Source organism: Trachurus trachurus (assembly GCF_905171665.1).
Source record: "Trachurus trachurus genome assembly, chromosome: 13".
In the NCBI taxonomy this organism is placed as follows: Eukaryota; Metazoa; Chordata; class Actinopteri; order Carangiformes; family Carangidae; genus Trachurus; species Trachurus trachurus.
The window spans coordinates 27,460,303-27,477,103 of record NC_139892.1 but is presented as its reverse complement, the minus strand read 5'-3'; the positions used below and the strand labels follow the sequence as shown (position 1 = coordinate 27,477,103).

At 40.4% G+C, this 16,801-nt stretch overlaps 1 protein-coding gene across 3 annotated transcripts in view; it reads left to right on the top strand.

The window, feature by feature from the left end:
* Positions 1 to 16,801, top strand: part of nbeab (neurobeachin b) — a gene marked incomplete at both ends in the record, with an annotated part of 208,339 nt that overhangs the window by 53,117 nt on the left and 138,421 nt on the right. For all 3 annotated transcript variants that reach the window (XM_083984901.1, XM_083984900.1, XM_083984899.1), the window contains 3 exons: positions 14,351 to 14,582; positions 15,683 to 15,783; positions 16,027 to 16,122. In XM_083984901.1, coding sequence (XP_083841027.1) covers positions 14,351 to 14,582; positions 15,683 to 15,783; positions 16,027 to 16,122 — 429 coding nt within the window. The remainder of the gene's footprint in view (positions 1 to 14,350; positions 14,583 to 15,682; positions 15,784 to 16,026; positions 16,123 to 16,801) is intronic.

Genomic DNA, 16,801 nt, shown 5'->3' with positions numbered 1-16,801 from the left:
AGTGTGGCTTGGGGAGTGATTTTTTTTTTTTTTTTTCCCCTTGGACCCAGAGTGGCATTTTCCCACTAACTGCCCCTCTGAGTGTGGCCGGCTAAAAGGTGTGATTAATTACTAGGGTGGAACAAAGGCAAAGTGTTCTCTTACTCTTAACTTAAGTACCATTCAACAGCAACCAGACCAGCATTGGTTTGTATCAGTCAGGCCCATTTAATGCACCAGACTGACCACAGATGAAAGGCCTCACTTGTATTTACATGGGCTGCTCCACATGACAGGGTTTGGCAAGGGACACTCAAGAGGCTGAGGGTAGACGGTGAGGACACAATTTAAAACCATTTTACACATGCATGAATCTGCAGAAAGTGAGAAGTCCATGTCGGAAAACTAAACTTGTCGGTTTCTCTTAAAGCAGACCATCACATTTGAATCGCCGGAAGTCTAGTGCTCGGCTTCTACAAGAGGTGTCCTTAGTGCTGAAATCAAGACAGGCAGCTTGTGTGTGGGGCAGCAGCTAAGGGAACCTCGCTGCTCAGCTGCCTCTTTATCATTGCATTAATCAGTCACTTCATAGCCCCTCTACATGGAAGGAGTCTTTCAGCCCCTACTTCACCCTCAAAGCCCATTTTCTGCTATTACGTTAAAATGTCTGGATGAGTTGAGGAACTTGAAGTATATCCTCAGGGATCTTTTTTTTTTTTTTTTTGCAAGACAGGTCAATATCATACTATGATGAATGTTATAGAGTCATATTTAAAAGCAGGACCCCTAAGTTCAGTTATTCCCTAGTTTCACCTTCAAACTTTTCAATTTATTCACCCCTCTGGCTTCTGGGATCTGAATAATAACCAGATCCCATAACTTGCGGGGAGAGCTAACTTCTTTTATATTTATATAAACGCAGCTTCCCATAAAACTCTTAAAACTCCCATCCTATGACCCATTTTCCTTCACATGCTCTCTGTAGCTTTATTTATTCATTTTATCAGTTTAAACATTTCCTGATTAGCACAGAGGTCAAAAGTTGTGGAATATTTTCATTAAACAGGTGACATTATGAATAATGTGACATAATACATTTAAATAACAAGGACCCCTGTGTTCCTTTGTGCTCCACTTTCAGATTCAAATTAAATAACCTCTCGTACGATGAAGTGGCACACTGGACTAAATGATTTTTACAACACCTGACATGTATTTCCATTTATTCCATTTTCCTGCAGATGGAAATTGGAGTCATGCTATTACTTCTAATTTAGGTATAAGCATGAGCAAACATCCTGACCATTTTACTCAAAGTCCAGGCGGCTAGACAAATTGCACTTTTTGTGCTTTTGAGATTTGCTACATTTCATTTCCCCTTTAATTTATTGGCAGAGGAGATGAAAACAGACAGAATTCACACCTTTCCCTAGGTAAAGCTTGACAGTGGAAAGGGCTTTTAATATTCATGTCATGTTTTTGTGCTTGTGTGCTCTTTGGTGTGATCACCTATTCCCCTCCTCTTAAATAAATCACAAATAGCACAAAAAAGCTTTTTAGCGTTTGACGGGGGACTGCGGATTTGATGTAATTTTCCCTGTGATTGAAATAATTGTAGCAGCTGTGTCAGTTCAGGGGGACTCTTCAGAGGGTGGAGGTCTCGACAAAAAGAGGGCAAATTATTTCATTCAAAGATGTTAATGAATTAATGTGTGGTTTCCTGTCTGAGTGAGTTTTTGCAGCGTGGGAGGTCAAGTGTCATTTGATTTACTGGTACTTTAGGTAATATTGTTCTTTCAGTTTGATATTTATTTTTCCCCTGGGTGAATTGGCTGTTACAGGAGAACAGTGTTATTCCATCTTAGAGATGAAACGACTCCTATTTGCTGACGTTATGGCAGGGAGCATAGACCAGGACATTTAATACAGCTGTACATTGCCAGGGATCAAGATTAGATTAGATGTACGTGGAGGCTGTGATGCTCTGGGACACGGTCATCCGCTGTGCCGCTGAGGATGACTGGGAGATCAGATGAGGAGATTGACTGCCCTTTCTCTGCCTTCTCACACTATAAAATCAGATCCAGCACAAAGTCTTACTTATGTTTTAAAAATGTGTTTTGGTGGCTTTGTAGTCCGGCGGTCTTGCATTCAGACCTCCACCCTGGTTCTTTCCAGTCTCACTGTGTTTTTTTGTACGATTTACCTGACCTGCTTTTTAGCCTCTGGACCTCTGCATGCTGCTGACCTTGAATAAAAACAGCTAAGTGAAAGTGAATCAATGTGGGGAATACAAATGATATTATTTTGTCATGACTCACTCTGTCCGTACACCCCATAAGGCTCTCCTCTCCCTGCCTGTGTCTCTTTTTCAACACCACTCTCCCACTCTTTGATGCATCTTCCTACTGTAGCATTGTCACCGCTTTCATTTGCTCCTTCCCTCACAGTCTGTCTGCGTGCCATGCCTTTTTAGTCTGAATGCTGTTGGAGGCTTAGCCTGCTGGGCTTAGCAGTTTCAAGTCTCAGCAACAGTGAGTTCTATAAGACTGGTGTTGATCTGCCGTGTCTGCCCTCAGCTGCACTTTTAATGATAACCTCAATCCTCTCAGTAAACATATTGGCTCACGCTGCACTCTGCCTCTTCACACGCACACAGAAATTGTCAACCCCCTCGCCCACTAGTTCTCAAACAGGGGGTGGGCCCAGCCAGTGGGGGGCATAGTGCCACTGTAGGGAATCCATGAATGACCAGGACAAATATGGAGTGAAACTGAGTTCAACAAAAATGAGAAATGCAGGGAAAATAAATAAGACTTTATTGATTTCATCTTTGGTGGGGGCATGGATATCTGTTGGATATCAGCTGCACTTATCATCTGATGGAGCAAAGACTGGATGTCACCTTCAGAAAATGATCAATCATGTGAATGACTGTGTTGAACGAATGATAGTACCTCCTCTTATAGGAAGCCAGTCACTTGTAAAGCTGCTGCCAGCAGCTGATTAAAACTGTTGTGTTGTGTTGTGTTGTGTTGTGTTGTGTTGTAGCTGTTTTGGATAAACAACAAAAATGTGACAAAACAAGTTGAACTGTTGCCCAGTGAAATCAGGCACATTAGAAAGAAATTTGGCCATTTAGAGAATCAGTGCTTCCACACTAGCAGGGGAATCTCCACCATGCTGTCTTCAAGTGTCCCTGTTGTGCTCCAATTAACCCACACTCACCCTGTTGTTTGGAGTGAAATAGAGTCGGTGGAAAATATGGTCTACTTGCTACGACCTTGACTTTCTACTTGAAGCTGGTAAAGTCAAGTGCTCATGAGGCTTTTGACAGAGCGAGCTCAGCATTCAAACACTTTTTATTTTATTTTTGGTCTTCTGTTTCGCTCTAATGGCTATGATCCCCAATGAGTATAAGAGACCAGGATCGTTTTCATGGGCTTCATCATCATTCCAGTGCACCTGCGACTGTATACAGCTTTTTATGTCCTATCTGCTGAAAATTGATTTTATACAGTAATTATTTCGTTTAAATGGTGAAACCGCCGTATTCTGCAGATTGTGGTTATGTGTTCTTATAACGATCAATCAGCTTAATTTATTGTTTTAATGAGAAGGTTGTTTTTTGCCACCCTTAGAATTAAAATGAAATGAAGTAATTAAGATAACATTTTTATTGATTTTAATTGCCAACCTGAATATGAATATAATTCTAGCAATTTGTACTATTAACTATTATTATCACAGGTCAAATTAATTGCCAGGAATAATTGTGTTCGAAATGAAGTTAAACAAAATAACTTTTTTCTCAGATTTTTCGTCTTTTATCTTCAATTATTTCAGTCTCCACAGTTTGCCACAAATTGAAGCAATGCACTGATGTTTCAGTGTCTCAATTTTCAATTTACAGTAACAGTGACTGCACTAAACTAGGCTAATAAGGTGGGAAAACAAAGTTATTAAACTGACAAACAGATGTTTACAGACAGATGATAAAGTATTGCAGTTCTTAATGAAATTAAGAGAAGGGAAGAAACACAGCTTGGCTCCATTACCTCTAAAGATTTCCCACCATCCTCAGTGATGGACTCCCCAGACTGAATCATTATGAAACACCTTTCATCTTCAGTTTCCTGGGGGCTTGTTAGCCACATCTGTATGCTGCAGGCATCAAACTCGGTGAGGCATAAACACTGCAATCTTAAAATCTTCTGCAGTGTTTCCACAAACATACACCAGCCTTCCTAATGTCTCAATCAGAGTCTAGTCACACACAAGGAGTTAGTCTTTAATGCAGGTCTCATTCACTCCAGGCCTACCAGTGCCTACCAGTAGGTTTATACTAAACTCAAAAAGTCGCTATTGTGACTCTCCTCTCATAATGTAGGCACAGTGACTGTAATTTAGGCATCACTGTCTTGAATTCTGCACTTTGTTTGCTATTGATGGTTCCATGTATAAACTGTAATTGCATCTTTTCGACCCATATGTTTCCCATTTTTATCGCTTAAATAATAAATACGGTGTCTAAGCTTCGAAGAAATGTGTTGGCAAATTGGTAATGCTGCTGAACCACTGTCAGACACATGGATGTCACTTCTAGACTCACTGTGGACCCACAATCTGTACATGGCAGGAGATGTACTCAGAAATTCAGACAAACCAGGTGGCTGCTGTCTCGGAGCTGTTAGACTATGAGCCTAATTTTGAATGAAGGAGAGTAGACTCTTCAGCTGCCTCGGCACTACAATATGTAGTTTGTGTCCTCTCACCTGTCTAAAGAGAGCTACTCAATCATATGCTATACCTCCCATTATTATTGCACATCTGCTTCACTGTGTAGCCAGATGACAAAAGTTTGGTCTAACTTGTGGCTGATGGGGGTTTACTGTATGTGTTCTGTGCACTGGGCGATTTGCAACAGATTCTGTGTTTTGTATTGTTGTAGTGTGAAATCAGAGATGAGCACAGCTCTGTGCAAGCCCCTGTGTTGAAGTGTGTGTGTTTGGCTTGTATTAAATGTTGGGCCATTATGCAGTTTTTACATGGTTGCGTGATGGTGGCAATGCAAATATGAGTCCAGATTAAGTAGAAAATGAGGACGCGTTCCACTCTCTCAAGCATGGCAGGAGCAAGATATGGCCCTGTGTTTCTACACTTCAGAGACTGTCATATTTATCAGAAGCCCAGCTCTCTCTCCTACTCTTTCTCCACTCTCTCTCATCTTTATTTATTTATTTATTTATATATTATCTTATTTTCAATTAAATAAAATACAAACCGGTAAGCATAATTAAGTACAGTAATGCCATGAAGGTTCTCTGTCTCTCACTTTATTTCCTTTTTGGCATGTTAACATACTGTAGTATACATGATAATTCATGATATATTATGAAAGTTCATTATGTCCGTATGAATAATTACTTTTTTCTTTTCTTTTCCAAGACAAGAAGTTTCTCATACCTTTTTGTTGACAGTTTCGGCGTATGCCTTCCTCAAAACAAACAAAAAAGTGTAAGAAACTTCTTGTCTTGGAAAAGAAAAAAACTAATGATAACAGGCATCACTCTGCACAGGTCACAAGTTTATTGCAGGGCTGACACAGAGAGGCAAACAGCCATTCAGGCTCACATTTAGTCACAGATCTGCCCTGCTGGAATTATTTTGTAATCAGGACAGATTGTCTGAGATCAGCTGTGCAAATTGTTCACCCCTCATGTCAACAGTTTGGGACAAAAGCGCCTTGTGGTGTGAGCTGTACAGCATTTTTAAGACTTTGTGGTAATCAGTAAGTAAATAACGTTTTGCCAGTAATTACACATAAAGGAAAAAAAACAAGGAGTGAAATGGATAAATGAGAGAGAAGTTAATGTTCTTTCTCTATCTGCCGCTCTGTCTCTTTTCTCTTTGTGTGTGTTCAATAGACACGTATTGCCTTTTTTTTTTAAAGAAAGAAAGAACAATTATTTTCTCATTCGGTGTCCGTAGCTCCGGCTCTGTGCTTAACTCATCAGCGAAGCAGAGTGGATACAGGGCTTTTGAAGTGTGGTCATTAGCATGGTTCAGCATTGATGTGAAGCCCATTCATCAAACTAAATGGAACCACAGAGGCAATAAGCTCATTTGTTACATATTTGACACCCCCCAATGTTCCACACCCCTCTCCCTTAAATGGCTTGACCTTTATTTTGGTGACATTTTTAAAGTAAAGAAAGATTGGCTCTGGCTCAGCTTCCAGCCCAACTATTTAGAATAGTTCCCCGGAGTGGCAGTGCCATTTTGTCCCAATGCACGCCATTGTTTGCATAATATCTTCATACATCTTCCTTTTCAAGTCATTCATTTTAGCATTTACACACTGAAGAAAGGCCGGGGCTAAATGTGAATGGCTGTCAGTTTAGCACTTGGGCTTTTGTCTTGACACTTCAGTGTACAGTTTACCAGTCTGTTGGATTCCTTCCTCTTGTCTTCATAGTGAAATTCCTCTGAGCTACTGATTTTCCACATTAGTTTGACATTTATGTAGTTATAGCTATCGATTTGATAGTTGTCAAAATCACTTCTATACATGGATATGACCAAAGTGACTATAATTATCATTAACACATAATGATGTGTTGACTTACTGTAGGAGTTTCATAGCAGTTTGCTATAAGATGATAATGTTTTCACCTTGTCTTTTGTTGTACAGGTATGCAACATATAATCACCTGTACACACAGATAATACAGACATTTTAAAAGTATTTCCTATTATTTTCAATGACATCAGATAAGAGTGGAGCCATTGAACAGGATGAATTGATGTACTGAGTATTTGTGCTGGTGCCTTTGTGAAGAGATAGTGTTATCGTTCCACGTCTCTTTTATGTCTTTTACTTTTGAACAGTTCAAACATTCATCTGCCTTTGCCTCCATGTCGCTGCTTTTTTGTTTTTGATGACTGTGAATTGAGTGGGGTTGTGGGAAAATCCAAGTATTATGTACTGGGTATTGTGGTTTGTGTTTAACCCCCTCTAGTGCTGCTAAGTACTTGGCTGCACATTACAATGGACAATTCTTTGTTTCCTCCTCTTCACTTCTGCATAAACTGTTGTTATTTTTTTTTTTTTTTGCATCGTACTTGTGCCTTTTGACTGCGTTTGGCTTTAAGGGTCAGCTGCAGGCTGATCAGACTCTGAGTGGTTTGCTTCTGTATAGCTGAACCTTGTTATTGTTCTAAGTGCACTCATGTTTATCAGAAAGAGTTTTGCTTGCAAGCATTGACAGACAGTGCATTTTACTGGAATGAGCCCCAGAAGCCGTATACTGTCCTTTTGATGGCATCCATTGTTTGTTTCTCTGGTTTGGTCTCCGGCTTCTTTCACACAGTGTCCTTTGTTGTAACTCTGAGCATCATATGGTGGAGCTTTGCAGGAGAAGATGAATGCACCAAACAGAAACAGTGATGTTTGTGCTGCAGACACTTTGTAAACAATTGCCTCTGGCCTGTGTGGTGCGAGTGCAAAACCATGATAATGGACAAACCTTAGATTCTGGGCTTATACCAAGACAGGGCATACTCTGATTGTGAGCAGTTGATAACCATAGAGATTTTTAGGGTCAGTAAAAAAAGGAAAGTTTAAAAAAAAAAAAAAAAGGAGGAAGGGCCTGCAACGCACAGAATCTGTTTGGAAGTAAGGGGATGGAAAACACTTCTGCCAGTCCCCACTGGTGTCCACATCTGGCAGACCAAATGAATGTGTCTTTGAACCTGGAACTCCTCTCAATTTATTGATTTAGAAATATCAGAGAGGACATCCCTCGTCTCCACATCTGCTCCCAAGTGACTCCTTCACTGCAATGCTTGCACTCCACCAGCAGTCTTTGTAAATAGGACATCAGTTCTATTTATTTTCACCCAATTTAGTAGCCACTCTAGCCTTCCCTTGGAAACTGTCTCAAGTCCAATCTCTGCTGCCTGTCACCATGGCGACAGCGAGCCTTCAGCCCCGGACTAATCAGAAACGGTTGAAAGTGGAGGGATTCATGAGGGCTCAGATGTAACTGTCTTAATTCCCTGTCTCATACAGTAACAATGGTGCACAAATGAAATCCTTCCAAGGAAAAAAAAAAAAAACAGACTTGATTGAGACTCATAACCCCTTTGCACTAACAGAGAGGAACCACAGGGGTGACAAATTAACCTAAGCACACACCTTAATTGCTTCCACAAAAATAATTTTTGTTTTTGTGCCATAAAAGTAATGCCTGTGTGGTGAAACGCTATTCCCAGCACATTAAAGAATCTCTGTAATGGTGTCGCTTCTTTCATTTCCTCCATCGCAACAAGCTCTGCTGGGTTATCGCTAACATCACCGTGTCTCATTCTTTCCAGGTCAACTACGTCAAAGTGACTAACCTCATATAAGCTTGTGAGGAATTCTCTGACCTTCCAATTTATAAGGGTGACTGAAAGACAATGTCGCTAAAACAGTTTTACCTCCGGTTTGTGAATGTTAAGGCCCTCTAACTAAATCTGTGGAAGGAAAAGGAGTCAGCTGTCACTTACCTAGTGTGGTAAGTGACAGCTGACTCCTTTTCCTTCCACAGATTTAGTGTGAGCACCGTGACAGGTCTTCTAGCTTCAGCTGCATACTGTGGATTCCAGTCTAATTAAAGTGGTATTACTCTCCTGTCTCACATTGTACTGATGTTTCTATAACCTTCATCTCTGGTTTGCAAATAATCGACCCACAGCTCCACTGAGCTTCTGAGTGTCTTAATAATCTAGAGCGGATATTCTTAATTGAAATTATATGATTAACCATAGCTGCAAGAGGCAGGTTTCCTCCTTCCAAAGGTCCCTCTCCTGGGAACAGGGAAATAGCTTAGCTTTACCCCTGCCGGCAAAACCCTGATTTGGACTAGTGCATTGGTACTTGCATCATATAATATTACTGAATTTTCTTCTCTCAATTACTCTGGGTTTGCACATGACTAAGATTTTCTGTGTGTTTGTGTGCCTATGCAATTTTAAATGTCCACATCTCTTTGATGTTGAATTATGGTGCATTCAAGGAAATGTGAGAAGATTTAATTCCATTTGAGTGGAAACAACGTGAATACTGATCGGTTGGGAGGGATGGGCAGAGGCTTTGATAAATGCATAAGCTGACACTTGACATTCTGACTGACAAGTTGTCTTTTAGTGCAACACAGACTTCAAACACTCGTAACACCTGAAAGACTTCAGTCAGAGCCCATTAAATGTATACCTGTAAGTGAGACACAAAGACAGAAAACAGGGTATGACTGGGTATCTCCTAGCTACAAAGACAATACACACCTAAAGTCATCTTTGCCGTATGGATGAATGAACTCTGAGGGTGCCATCATCATAATATCAATTAACTCTAAAAAAATGCCTGAGACTTGTACACATGTAACCTTGTTTGATGATTTGAATTGTTGATGTGAAAAATCAAGTCAGCTTTAAAATCATCGGTTATAATGGCAGCTGTGAACAACTCAGGCATTACACAGATTGAGTGGCAGATTCGTGGCAACATGGGGACCACATGGCAGGATAAATCTAGCAGTAACTCCTGCAGAATGCAAAATATGATTCTCACTTGTCTTTATACCAATCCATCTGATGCTATTTTAATGAGATTGTAGTTGTAGTGTAAATGTACAGGGACAGGCTTATAGGCTATAATAAAGACTTTAATTAATTCATAGATTCAAATTCCCACTGAGAAACATATTTACATTTCAATGCAGTAGCCCAGTAGTAAATGTGTCTTATTGTGATATTGTTAAATTAATGTTTGCGTCTTTGAAAGTCCCGACTCATTTGCATGTCAATTTATGACATGTGTGTTTTTCCCAGAGCAGGAGTTTTATTGTGCAGATGGCTGATAGTGGTATCAATTCAGAGTCTCAGTGAGGAAGGATTTAGGAGAGGAGCGCAGTCTCCCCAGTACACTGAGCTGCCGTCGGGTTTAACTGTGGTAAACAGACCAGGGCTAGCAGCGCTCTATCATCAGGAACCATCAGGAGAAGAAGTCAGAGATAGGCGCAAAATAAATGAGGGTACAGTCACATTCTCTCACTGTCAGTGTTTCATGCTGTAATGGTATTTTAGATAAGTCCTGGAGAGCCAGCAGGGAGTCAGAAAGAAAATGAAACATTTAATTCTTACAGTGGAGTTTCGGAGGGAGGGAAAATTCATATTGCATGTTTTGTCTCTGTGTTAAATGAAACTGTAAAAGACACCCACTGACTTTACCATGGCAATCATTAGACAGCTGTATAAGGAGGTTTAGTGTAACAAATTTGAAGTGCCTCCAGCACTGCCTGACTAAGAAACTACTGAAAATGTTATGCCAAGGGAAATTTCAAATGCACGGCTGTGGCAGATACATTCAGAAGTGATACAGACCCAAATTACCAAGTAAAAAAGATATTTAGAAATGTTGAAAATGTTGCACATTTAGTAGATGAAACAGAGAAATGTCTCCTTTATTTAGACTTTTAGTCTCTTTATTACTCCCTGACAGCTCCATTTGCTGCCATCACACCTTTAATTCCTCCATGCTTTTACTATCTAGCTCACCATGTTTTTGTGCTCTGTCTGGCGTTCTTATAGAGATGCTCTCAGCTCCTATTAGGTTGGGTGGTACAGAGATGCAGTCAGTCCCTCCACGTATTTTCAAAAAGGTTCAGCTAGTCCAGACCTTGTCCGGTGTCTGGGTGACTGGTATTCACACTCCTGTCATGAAGCCACTGCAGCTATGTCCTGTTGGTTACACTGCTGCCATCATCGTCTTGTTTGTTGGAACACTATTAGCTATAGCTGATGAGCCATGGCTGTTTTCTGCTGCTTGGTTTGCCACATGGCATCCAGGCCACTTACATGTCCCCCCCCCCAACAGACAACAGAATATGTTGATCTTGTGCTGTCAGGTTTACTATCATTAAGTGAACCTCAGGCAGGCGGCCACATGCCTTTGATTTAGGGGTGGAATCTGTCTGGCTACTCCACCAACAAGGGCTAATTAATGGAGTGTTACAGAGATTGTTGTCTTTCTGGCAGGTTATCCATCTCTGCAGTGAAACTCTGAAACTTATTTAGCGTGGCCATTTGTTCCTAATGAAACAAGCAGTTCTTGCCAACCCAACCATTTTTTATTCAAATGTGTACATAGCTTAAGAAATAATTGTTACAATGGCGTTCTTCATGCCACGCCCACGATTTTTACTTTGATACTGTTAAACCTTTTAGTTTCTGGTGTTGTCAGACCTGCTCAGTCCACTGCGGGAACATGCTTACGTACATCTTTGCTTTCACGTCCAATTGATTGAATCTGAACACCCCAAAGAAAACAGAATAAAAGCTGTGTTGTAGCAAAGGTTTGGCTGTACAGTAGACTGCAGAGAGAGAGAGAGAGAGAGAGAGAGCTCTGCTATAGAACTGGCAGGAGAGTATGTCACTGCATGTCACACATCAAGAAATGTTTCAATGTACTGTTTATCTCATTTATTTCTGATGTTTATTGATATCACTTATTATCTTATTATTGTTTATTATTTTAAACACACCCGCACACATAAACAATTCTTTTTTTTATTTCGTTTTTCTTAAGTTTTATTCTATATACTTATGAAGTTGAAGAGAGAGGGAGAGAGTGAGAGTGCGAGAGTGTGAACAGGGCCATTGTGATCATGGTATAGTATGGTAGGTTATGTGTATCAACCACTTACCTCTCTATACATTTTAATGCCTTCTCTCTGGCAGCAGCCGGGGCCGTAACAACTATGGAGGCTTTGCTCTTGGGAAGCTTCAGTGCAGCAGCAGACATTTTTTGTATGCTTCTCAGATCTGTGCCTTCCTTGGCACAATCCTGTGTTTGGAGCTTTGAATGCAGTTCCTCTGACCTCATGGCTTTTTTTTTTTTTTTACTCTGTTATGCATCCTCAGCTGTGACACCCTATTAAGACAGGTGTGAGCCTTTCCAAATCCCGTTCAATCAGCTGAGTTTACCACAGGTTGAGTCTAATCAACATGTAGAAACATCTCATAGGTAATCAAGAGCCACCCGAGCTAAGTACCACAGCAAGGAGTCCGAACATTTATGCCACTTTGAAATTGTTTTCACTTTTCATTCATTTTGTCTGAATCGGCTGAGCAGTTTGCTCCTTTATACAAAGAATTTGCTTTTGAACATAACATTGATTACAGGGTTGACATCACTGAAATTAAGTGGTATTCAAACTCTGCATTGATTTATTGAGAGTTTTTATGTGGCTCACAGAGGCTCTGCTCTCGGTGTGTTAAGTGTGTAATCAGTGATTTCATGTCTTTATTTACCTCTTGTAGCATAATGGGTGAAAATTGTCCTGGGGATCTGAATCTGCAATTACACCACTTCTCAGGATTGTGGCGTGCCTGTGAATAGTGTGATTAATGGCAATAGCACTGCACAATGATGAGGTTTAGTCTAGACCTCATGGCTCTCTCATCCTTGCATGTAATATTGGGTTATGTTCATCACGATGGCTGCAACAGGAGAGAGCCTTTGTCTGCTGATAGTAACTTAGTTTTAAACAAATAACCCTGACAGCCTCTGGATCCATAAAAAGTCTCCTCTTCATTATCTCCTGATATATTGGTGTCCTTGATGACACAAAGAAATAACCATATACACACACACGATGGTAGTGGGGGAAGTTGTTAATCCCTGAAAACAGCACAGTTTATCAGTCCTGAACACTTTGAACTGTTTGACTTTCTCATGACACTTAACTGAATACAAACTTTTTGTTATTCATCTCCGACGGGCAGACATTTGCACCTTCGCTGCGATTTATAAATGATCTTAAAGCGGAGGGGAGCTTGACAGGAGCTGTATCGACTCCATTATTAGGTTTTTGTCCTCAGCAATATTTCTTATGGCGAGCACACTGCCAGGTTACCTCGAATTTGTTTACTGTGATTGAGTGAATGCATGATGGCGTCAGGCAGGTGGTGGAGGGAGCCGGCAGTTTGGCATTGAGGATCGTCTCCATACTGATAACAAGCTTTCCACCAGTCTGATCATTTCCCATATCACTTAGCATAGCGACTATATTTAGATGACAAACTTGTTACAACCTGCATAGCTATATAGGACTCTTCTGCACATTTTGGTCACAGACTGCATATTACCTTCACCCCATGAGTTTTCAAGCTGTGAATCCCTGTTGCTGTTAGTGCCTCACTGAACAATGACTCTGCTCTCTGTGCTCATTGATCAAGATGTCTGCTATTCAGGCCGGATTTCAGCATTAAAGTGGTTCTCAAAATATGTAGCAAATGGCTTTAAGATTGATTTCTCTGCTTACATCACTTGGATCTACATACCTGCAATAATAGTTGAATGCAGAAACTTCACCGTGTTTAATTAGGTTTTTTTTTTTTTTTTTTTTTACATTGGTGCAGCTGCAGCACCTCTTCTTTTTTTAAATGCAAAGTGAGGTGTGTTATGCTTGAGAGAGATTAAAACCCCAAGCTTTTGTGGAGTTTAACTTTATTTTTTATCTACACAGCAACCAGAAAGACTGTCTCTCAAATCTTCAAGTCCAAACAGTCCGGTGACACGCATCATTGTAATGTAATTGCACAGAGATCTGATGATGATTGAGCTGAGGCTGGATTTATACCTCCAAGGACCAGTCTCTTTTCACTACTTTAGGCTGCTTTTGATCTCACTGAGCTATTACCTGTCAATCACAGTAATGTGTAGCGGGTATCTAGGCTCATTTTCCACCTGCTTGCTTTGATGCCCAACAGCAAGTTGTTGTCAGTGCTCTCTCCATATAGACCATGCGGTTCTTTAGAGGGCTAATTTCATGCTTGTTGGTCTTGAAGAACTCTGTTATTGATTGTTGTTTTCTACTTTCTTAATAGTGATTATCTTTTGTGACTCAAAAGGAGCAGTGTGGCTGTGTGGACGGCCCTCTCCTCTTCTTTTCATTAAATGCCAGGCAGTTTTATTTTCATGGGTGCTTAAATTCGGATCAAAACCCTTTAAAAAGGAAAGAGATCTCCACTTTCTTCTTCCAGTGCCGGCCAGCCCTTTAACATCAGAGTACTGACCTGGAAAATATGTGAAAGGGTCCTCTTGGTTAATTTCCCCTCAGAGAAAAAAAACTATCAAGAACAGGGTTGAAAGCCGGGTCAAACTGCAGCGCTCGGCCTGTAAGTTAAATTTAATCCACGTCGCTCCAAGCGGGAGCATTACATCAGCTGAACACCAAATATAATTTTACAACACAGGAAAGTTTTTAAAAAATCCTGTCTTTTTTAAATGTTCCATATCTGACTGTCGCATCTTTTTCTGCAGTTGGTTGGCGGTGAGTTTGATATGGAGACAAACTTCATTATCCAGGATGCGGAAAGCATGGGCTGCATGGTGGAGCTGCTGGAGCACTGTGATGTCACCTGTCAGGCTGAAATCTGGAGCATGTTCACCGCCATCCTGCGAAAAAGTGTTCGAAACCTGCAAACAAGCACTGAGGTGGGCCTCATCCAGCAGGTGCTGCTCAAAATGAGCTCGGTGGAAGACATGATTGCAGGTAATGATAACAGTGTTTTGCCCAGCAGCAATGGCGACACATGCGTGTTCATTTTCAGATTGATCCTTATCATGTTGATGTCCAGCAAGTTCCACAGTCATTGGTTCGTCCCTCTTGGTTTCAGTCGGGCAACAAAACTACTTCTCCATATCTTTTAATAGATCTGAATTTTGAGTTACATTAAACAGGACATAGTCAGTATAGATTTTCGATGGAAAAAGCTAATTTCTACTGTACCTGCAAGATCCATCTGGAGAACAACTGTGTTGTAATGATGTTAACAAACTCATGCACAAGTAAAACAGTGCTGAATAGCAGAGGTGAATTGAATACCTTCTTAAAACATAAAGAGATAAGTACTTTACATTTAGTACTTGTAATTCTTTTTTTAACTGAACTTATTGACATTTGCATTGAAATCTGATCTCTGCTGTTTTGCATCAGGTCAGACTTTCCCCTCGGCCTACACTTTATTCATGAATAAGCATCAGTAGAGCATCTCAAATGAATGGTTAAATTAAAAACAGCGTTACAGCTGCTACCACTGTGGTCTGACATTACAATGAGACACTATGAACACTGCAGTCTAAAACTAGTATTGCTGTAAGATATATACAGGCCATTCTGCAATGAGTCCTTCAAATTTCTATTCAGCTCATAGTACTTTTGTCTGTGGACGTCGAGGTGACTTTGAAATGACATCAATACCTTGTGAAACTTGTAAAATGTATTTCAGCTGATTAAATCTAAATGTGTTTCCCTGCTGTGACACTGTTAAACAATTTACCACATAGCCATGACTTTTAAATCAGTTTCAATTTAATTGTTGTGGAAGTGATTCTGTGATAAATTTTATGAAATTTCACAGACATTGAACTCAGTCAGAATGAAGTTAATCTAAAGAAACAGTGTTTTATTTTATCTTGGGAGTTGATGCATATAGTAAATACCTTATACTGTGCCATGAAGACCTTCTCTGCGGTGTGGGGAAATTATAATGTAAAATGTAGCTGATTTTGATAATGAAACCTTCTCTCCTCATGTTTATGCGTCTGTGTGTGTATTTTTGGTAATATGTACATTCTGTCCTGTCTTTAAAGACCTGCTAGTGGACACGTTGGGAGTGCTAGCCAGCTACAGCATCACGGTGAAAGAACTGAAGTTGCTGTTCAGCATGCTGCGAGGAGAGGGAGGCCTCTGGGTAAGTGATACCAGGGACCAGATGCAGCCAGTTGGACAGAAGTGTGTATTGGTTTGACACTGTCACTTGAGTTCCCCCCGGAGAGCCATTGCACTGATCTGTTTGGGGCTTGTTCTGTAATTGACTAGCTGCAGAAAGAGTGAGTGTGGTAACTGACAGCGTATTGACTGCGGTCCAAATGGTCATAGAGAAAGTCTTTAGCATTTTGTTGTTACTCTGTTTTATTCTTTGCCACCTGTGCAGCCGAAGCATGCCGTCAAAATGTTGTCAGTGCTGAATCAGATGCCCCAGAGACATGGTCCAGATGCCTTCTTCAACTTTCCTGGTCGCAGTGCAGCAGTAAGCTTTCACCATCTTCCATTTTAAATTCAATTTTAAAACGACATGTGTTTGTGCATTTTTATGGAGCCCTGCAGGTTATAGGGCTAAAACAACTGAGAATTTAATCCGTACATAATAATTCAGAAAAAAAACGATTTATTTTGGTGCACAGTAATCAAACATGCATACTGTGTTCACCAAATTCTCATATAAAGAAACATATCTCTTATTTCTGCTGAGCTTTACAAAGGTCTGTCATTGATTTGTAACATTCTGTGTATATTGCTGCAACAAGTACTGTACACATGTGTAATGAGAGTGCCAAGACTACATATGAATTAAAGGCTTTAAGCATGAGAAAACTTGAGCAACTAACACACTGTGTAAGGTAGATGGTGTGAGAAAATAGATTGGGTCCAGAGCTGATACTATGTGATATCTGTTCATCTTTGGAGTGGACACAGCGCGAGTGACCAGAAACATGGTAGGCAATGGGAAGCCTGTGACAGTATTCTTGCTACAGTGGTCAGCACCTTTGTATCTTTTGCATCGTGCCAAAGCATGATGATTAAACTAAGTTATTAAGTCTGTGTTCATTTATGGTTTAGGGGTTGTACTAAATTACTCCCTGCAGAATTATAGCGATTACCCAAATGCAGATATACATTCAACTTTCAAAGAGGCTGGACATCAAAAA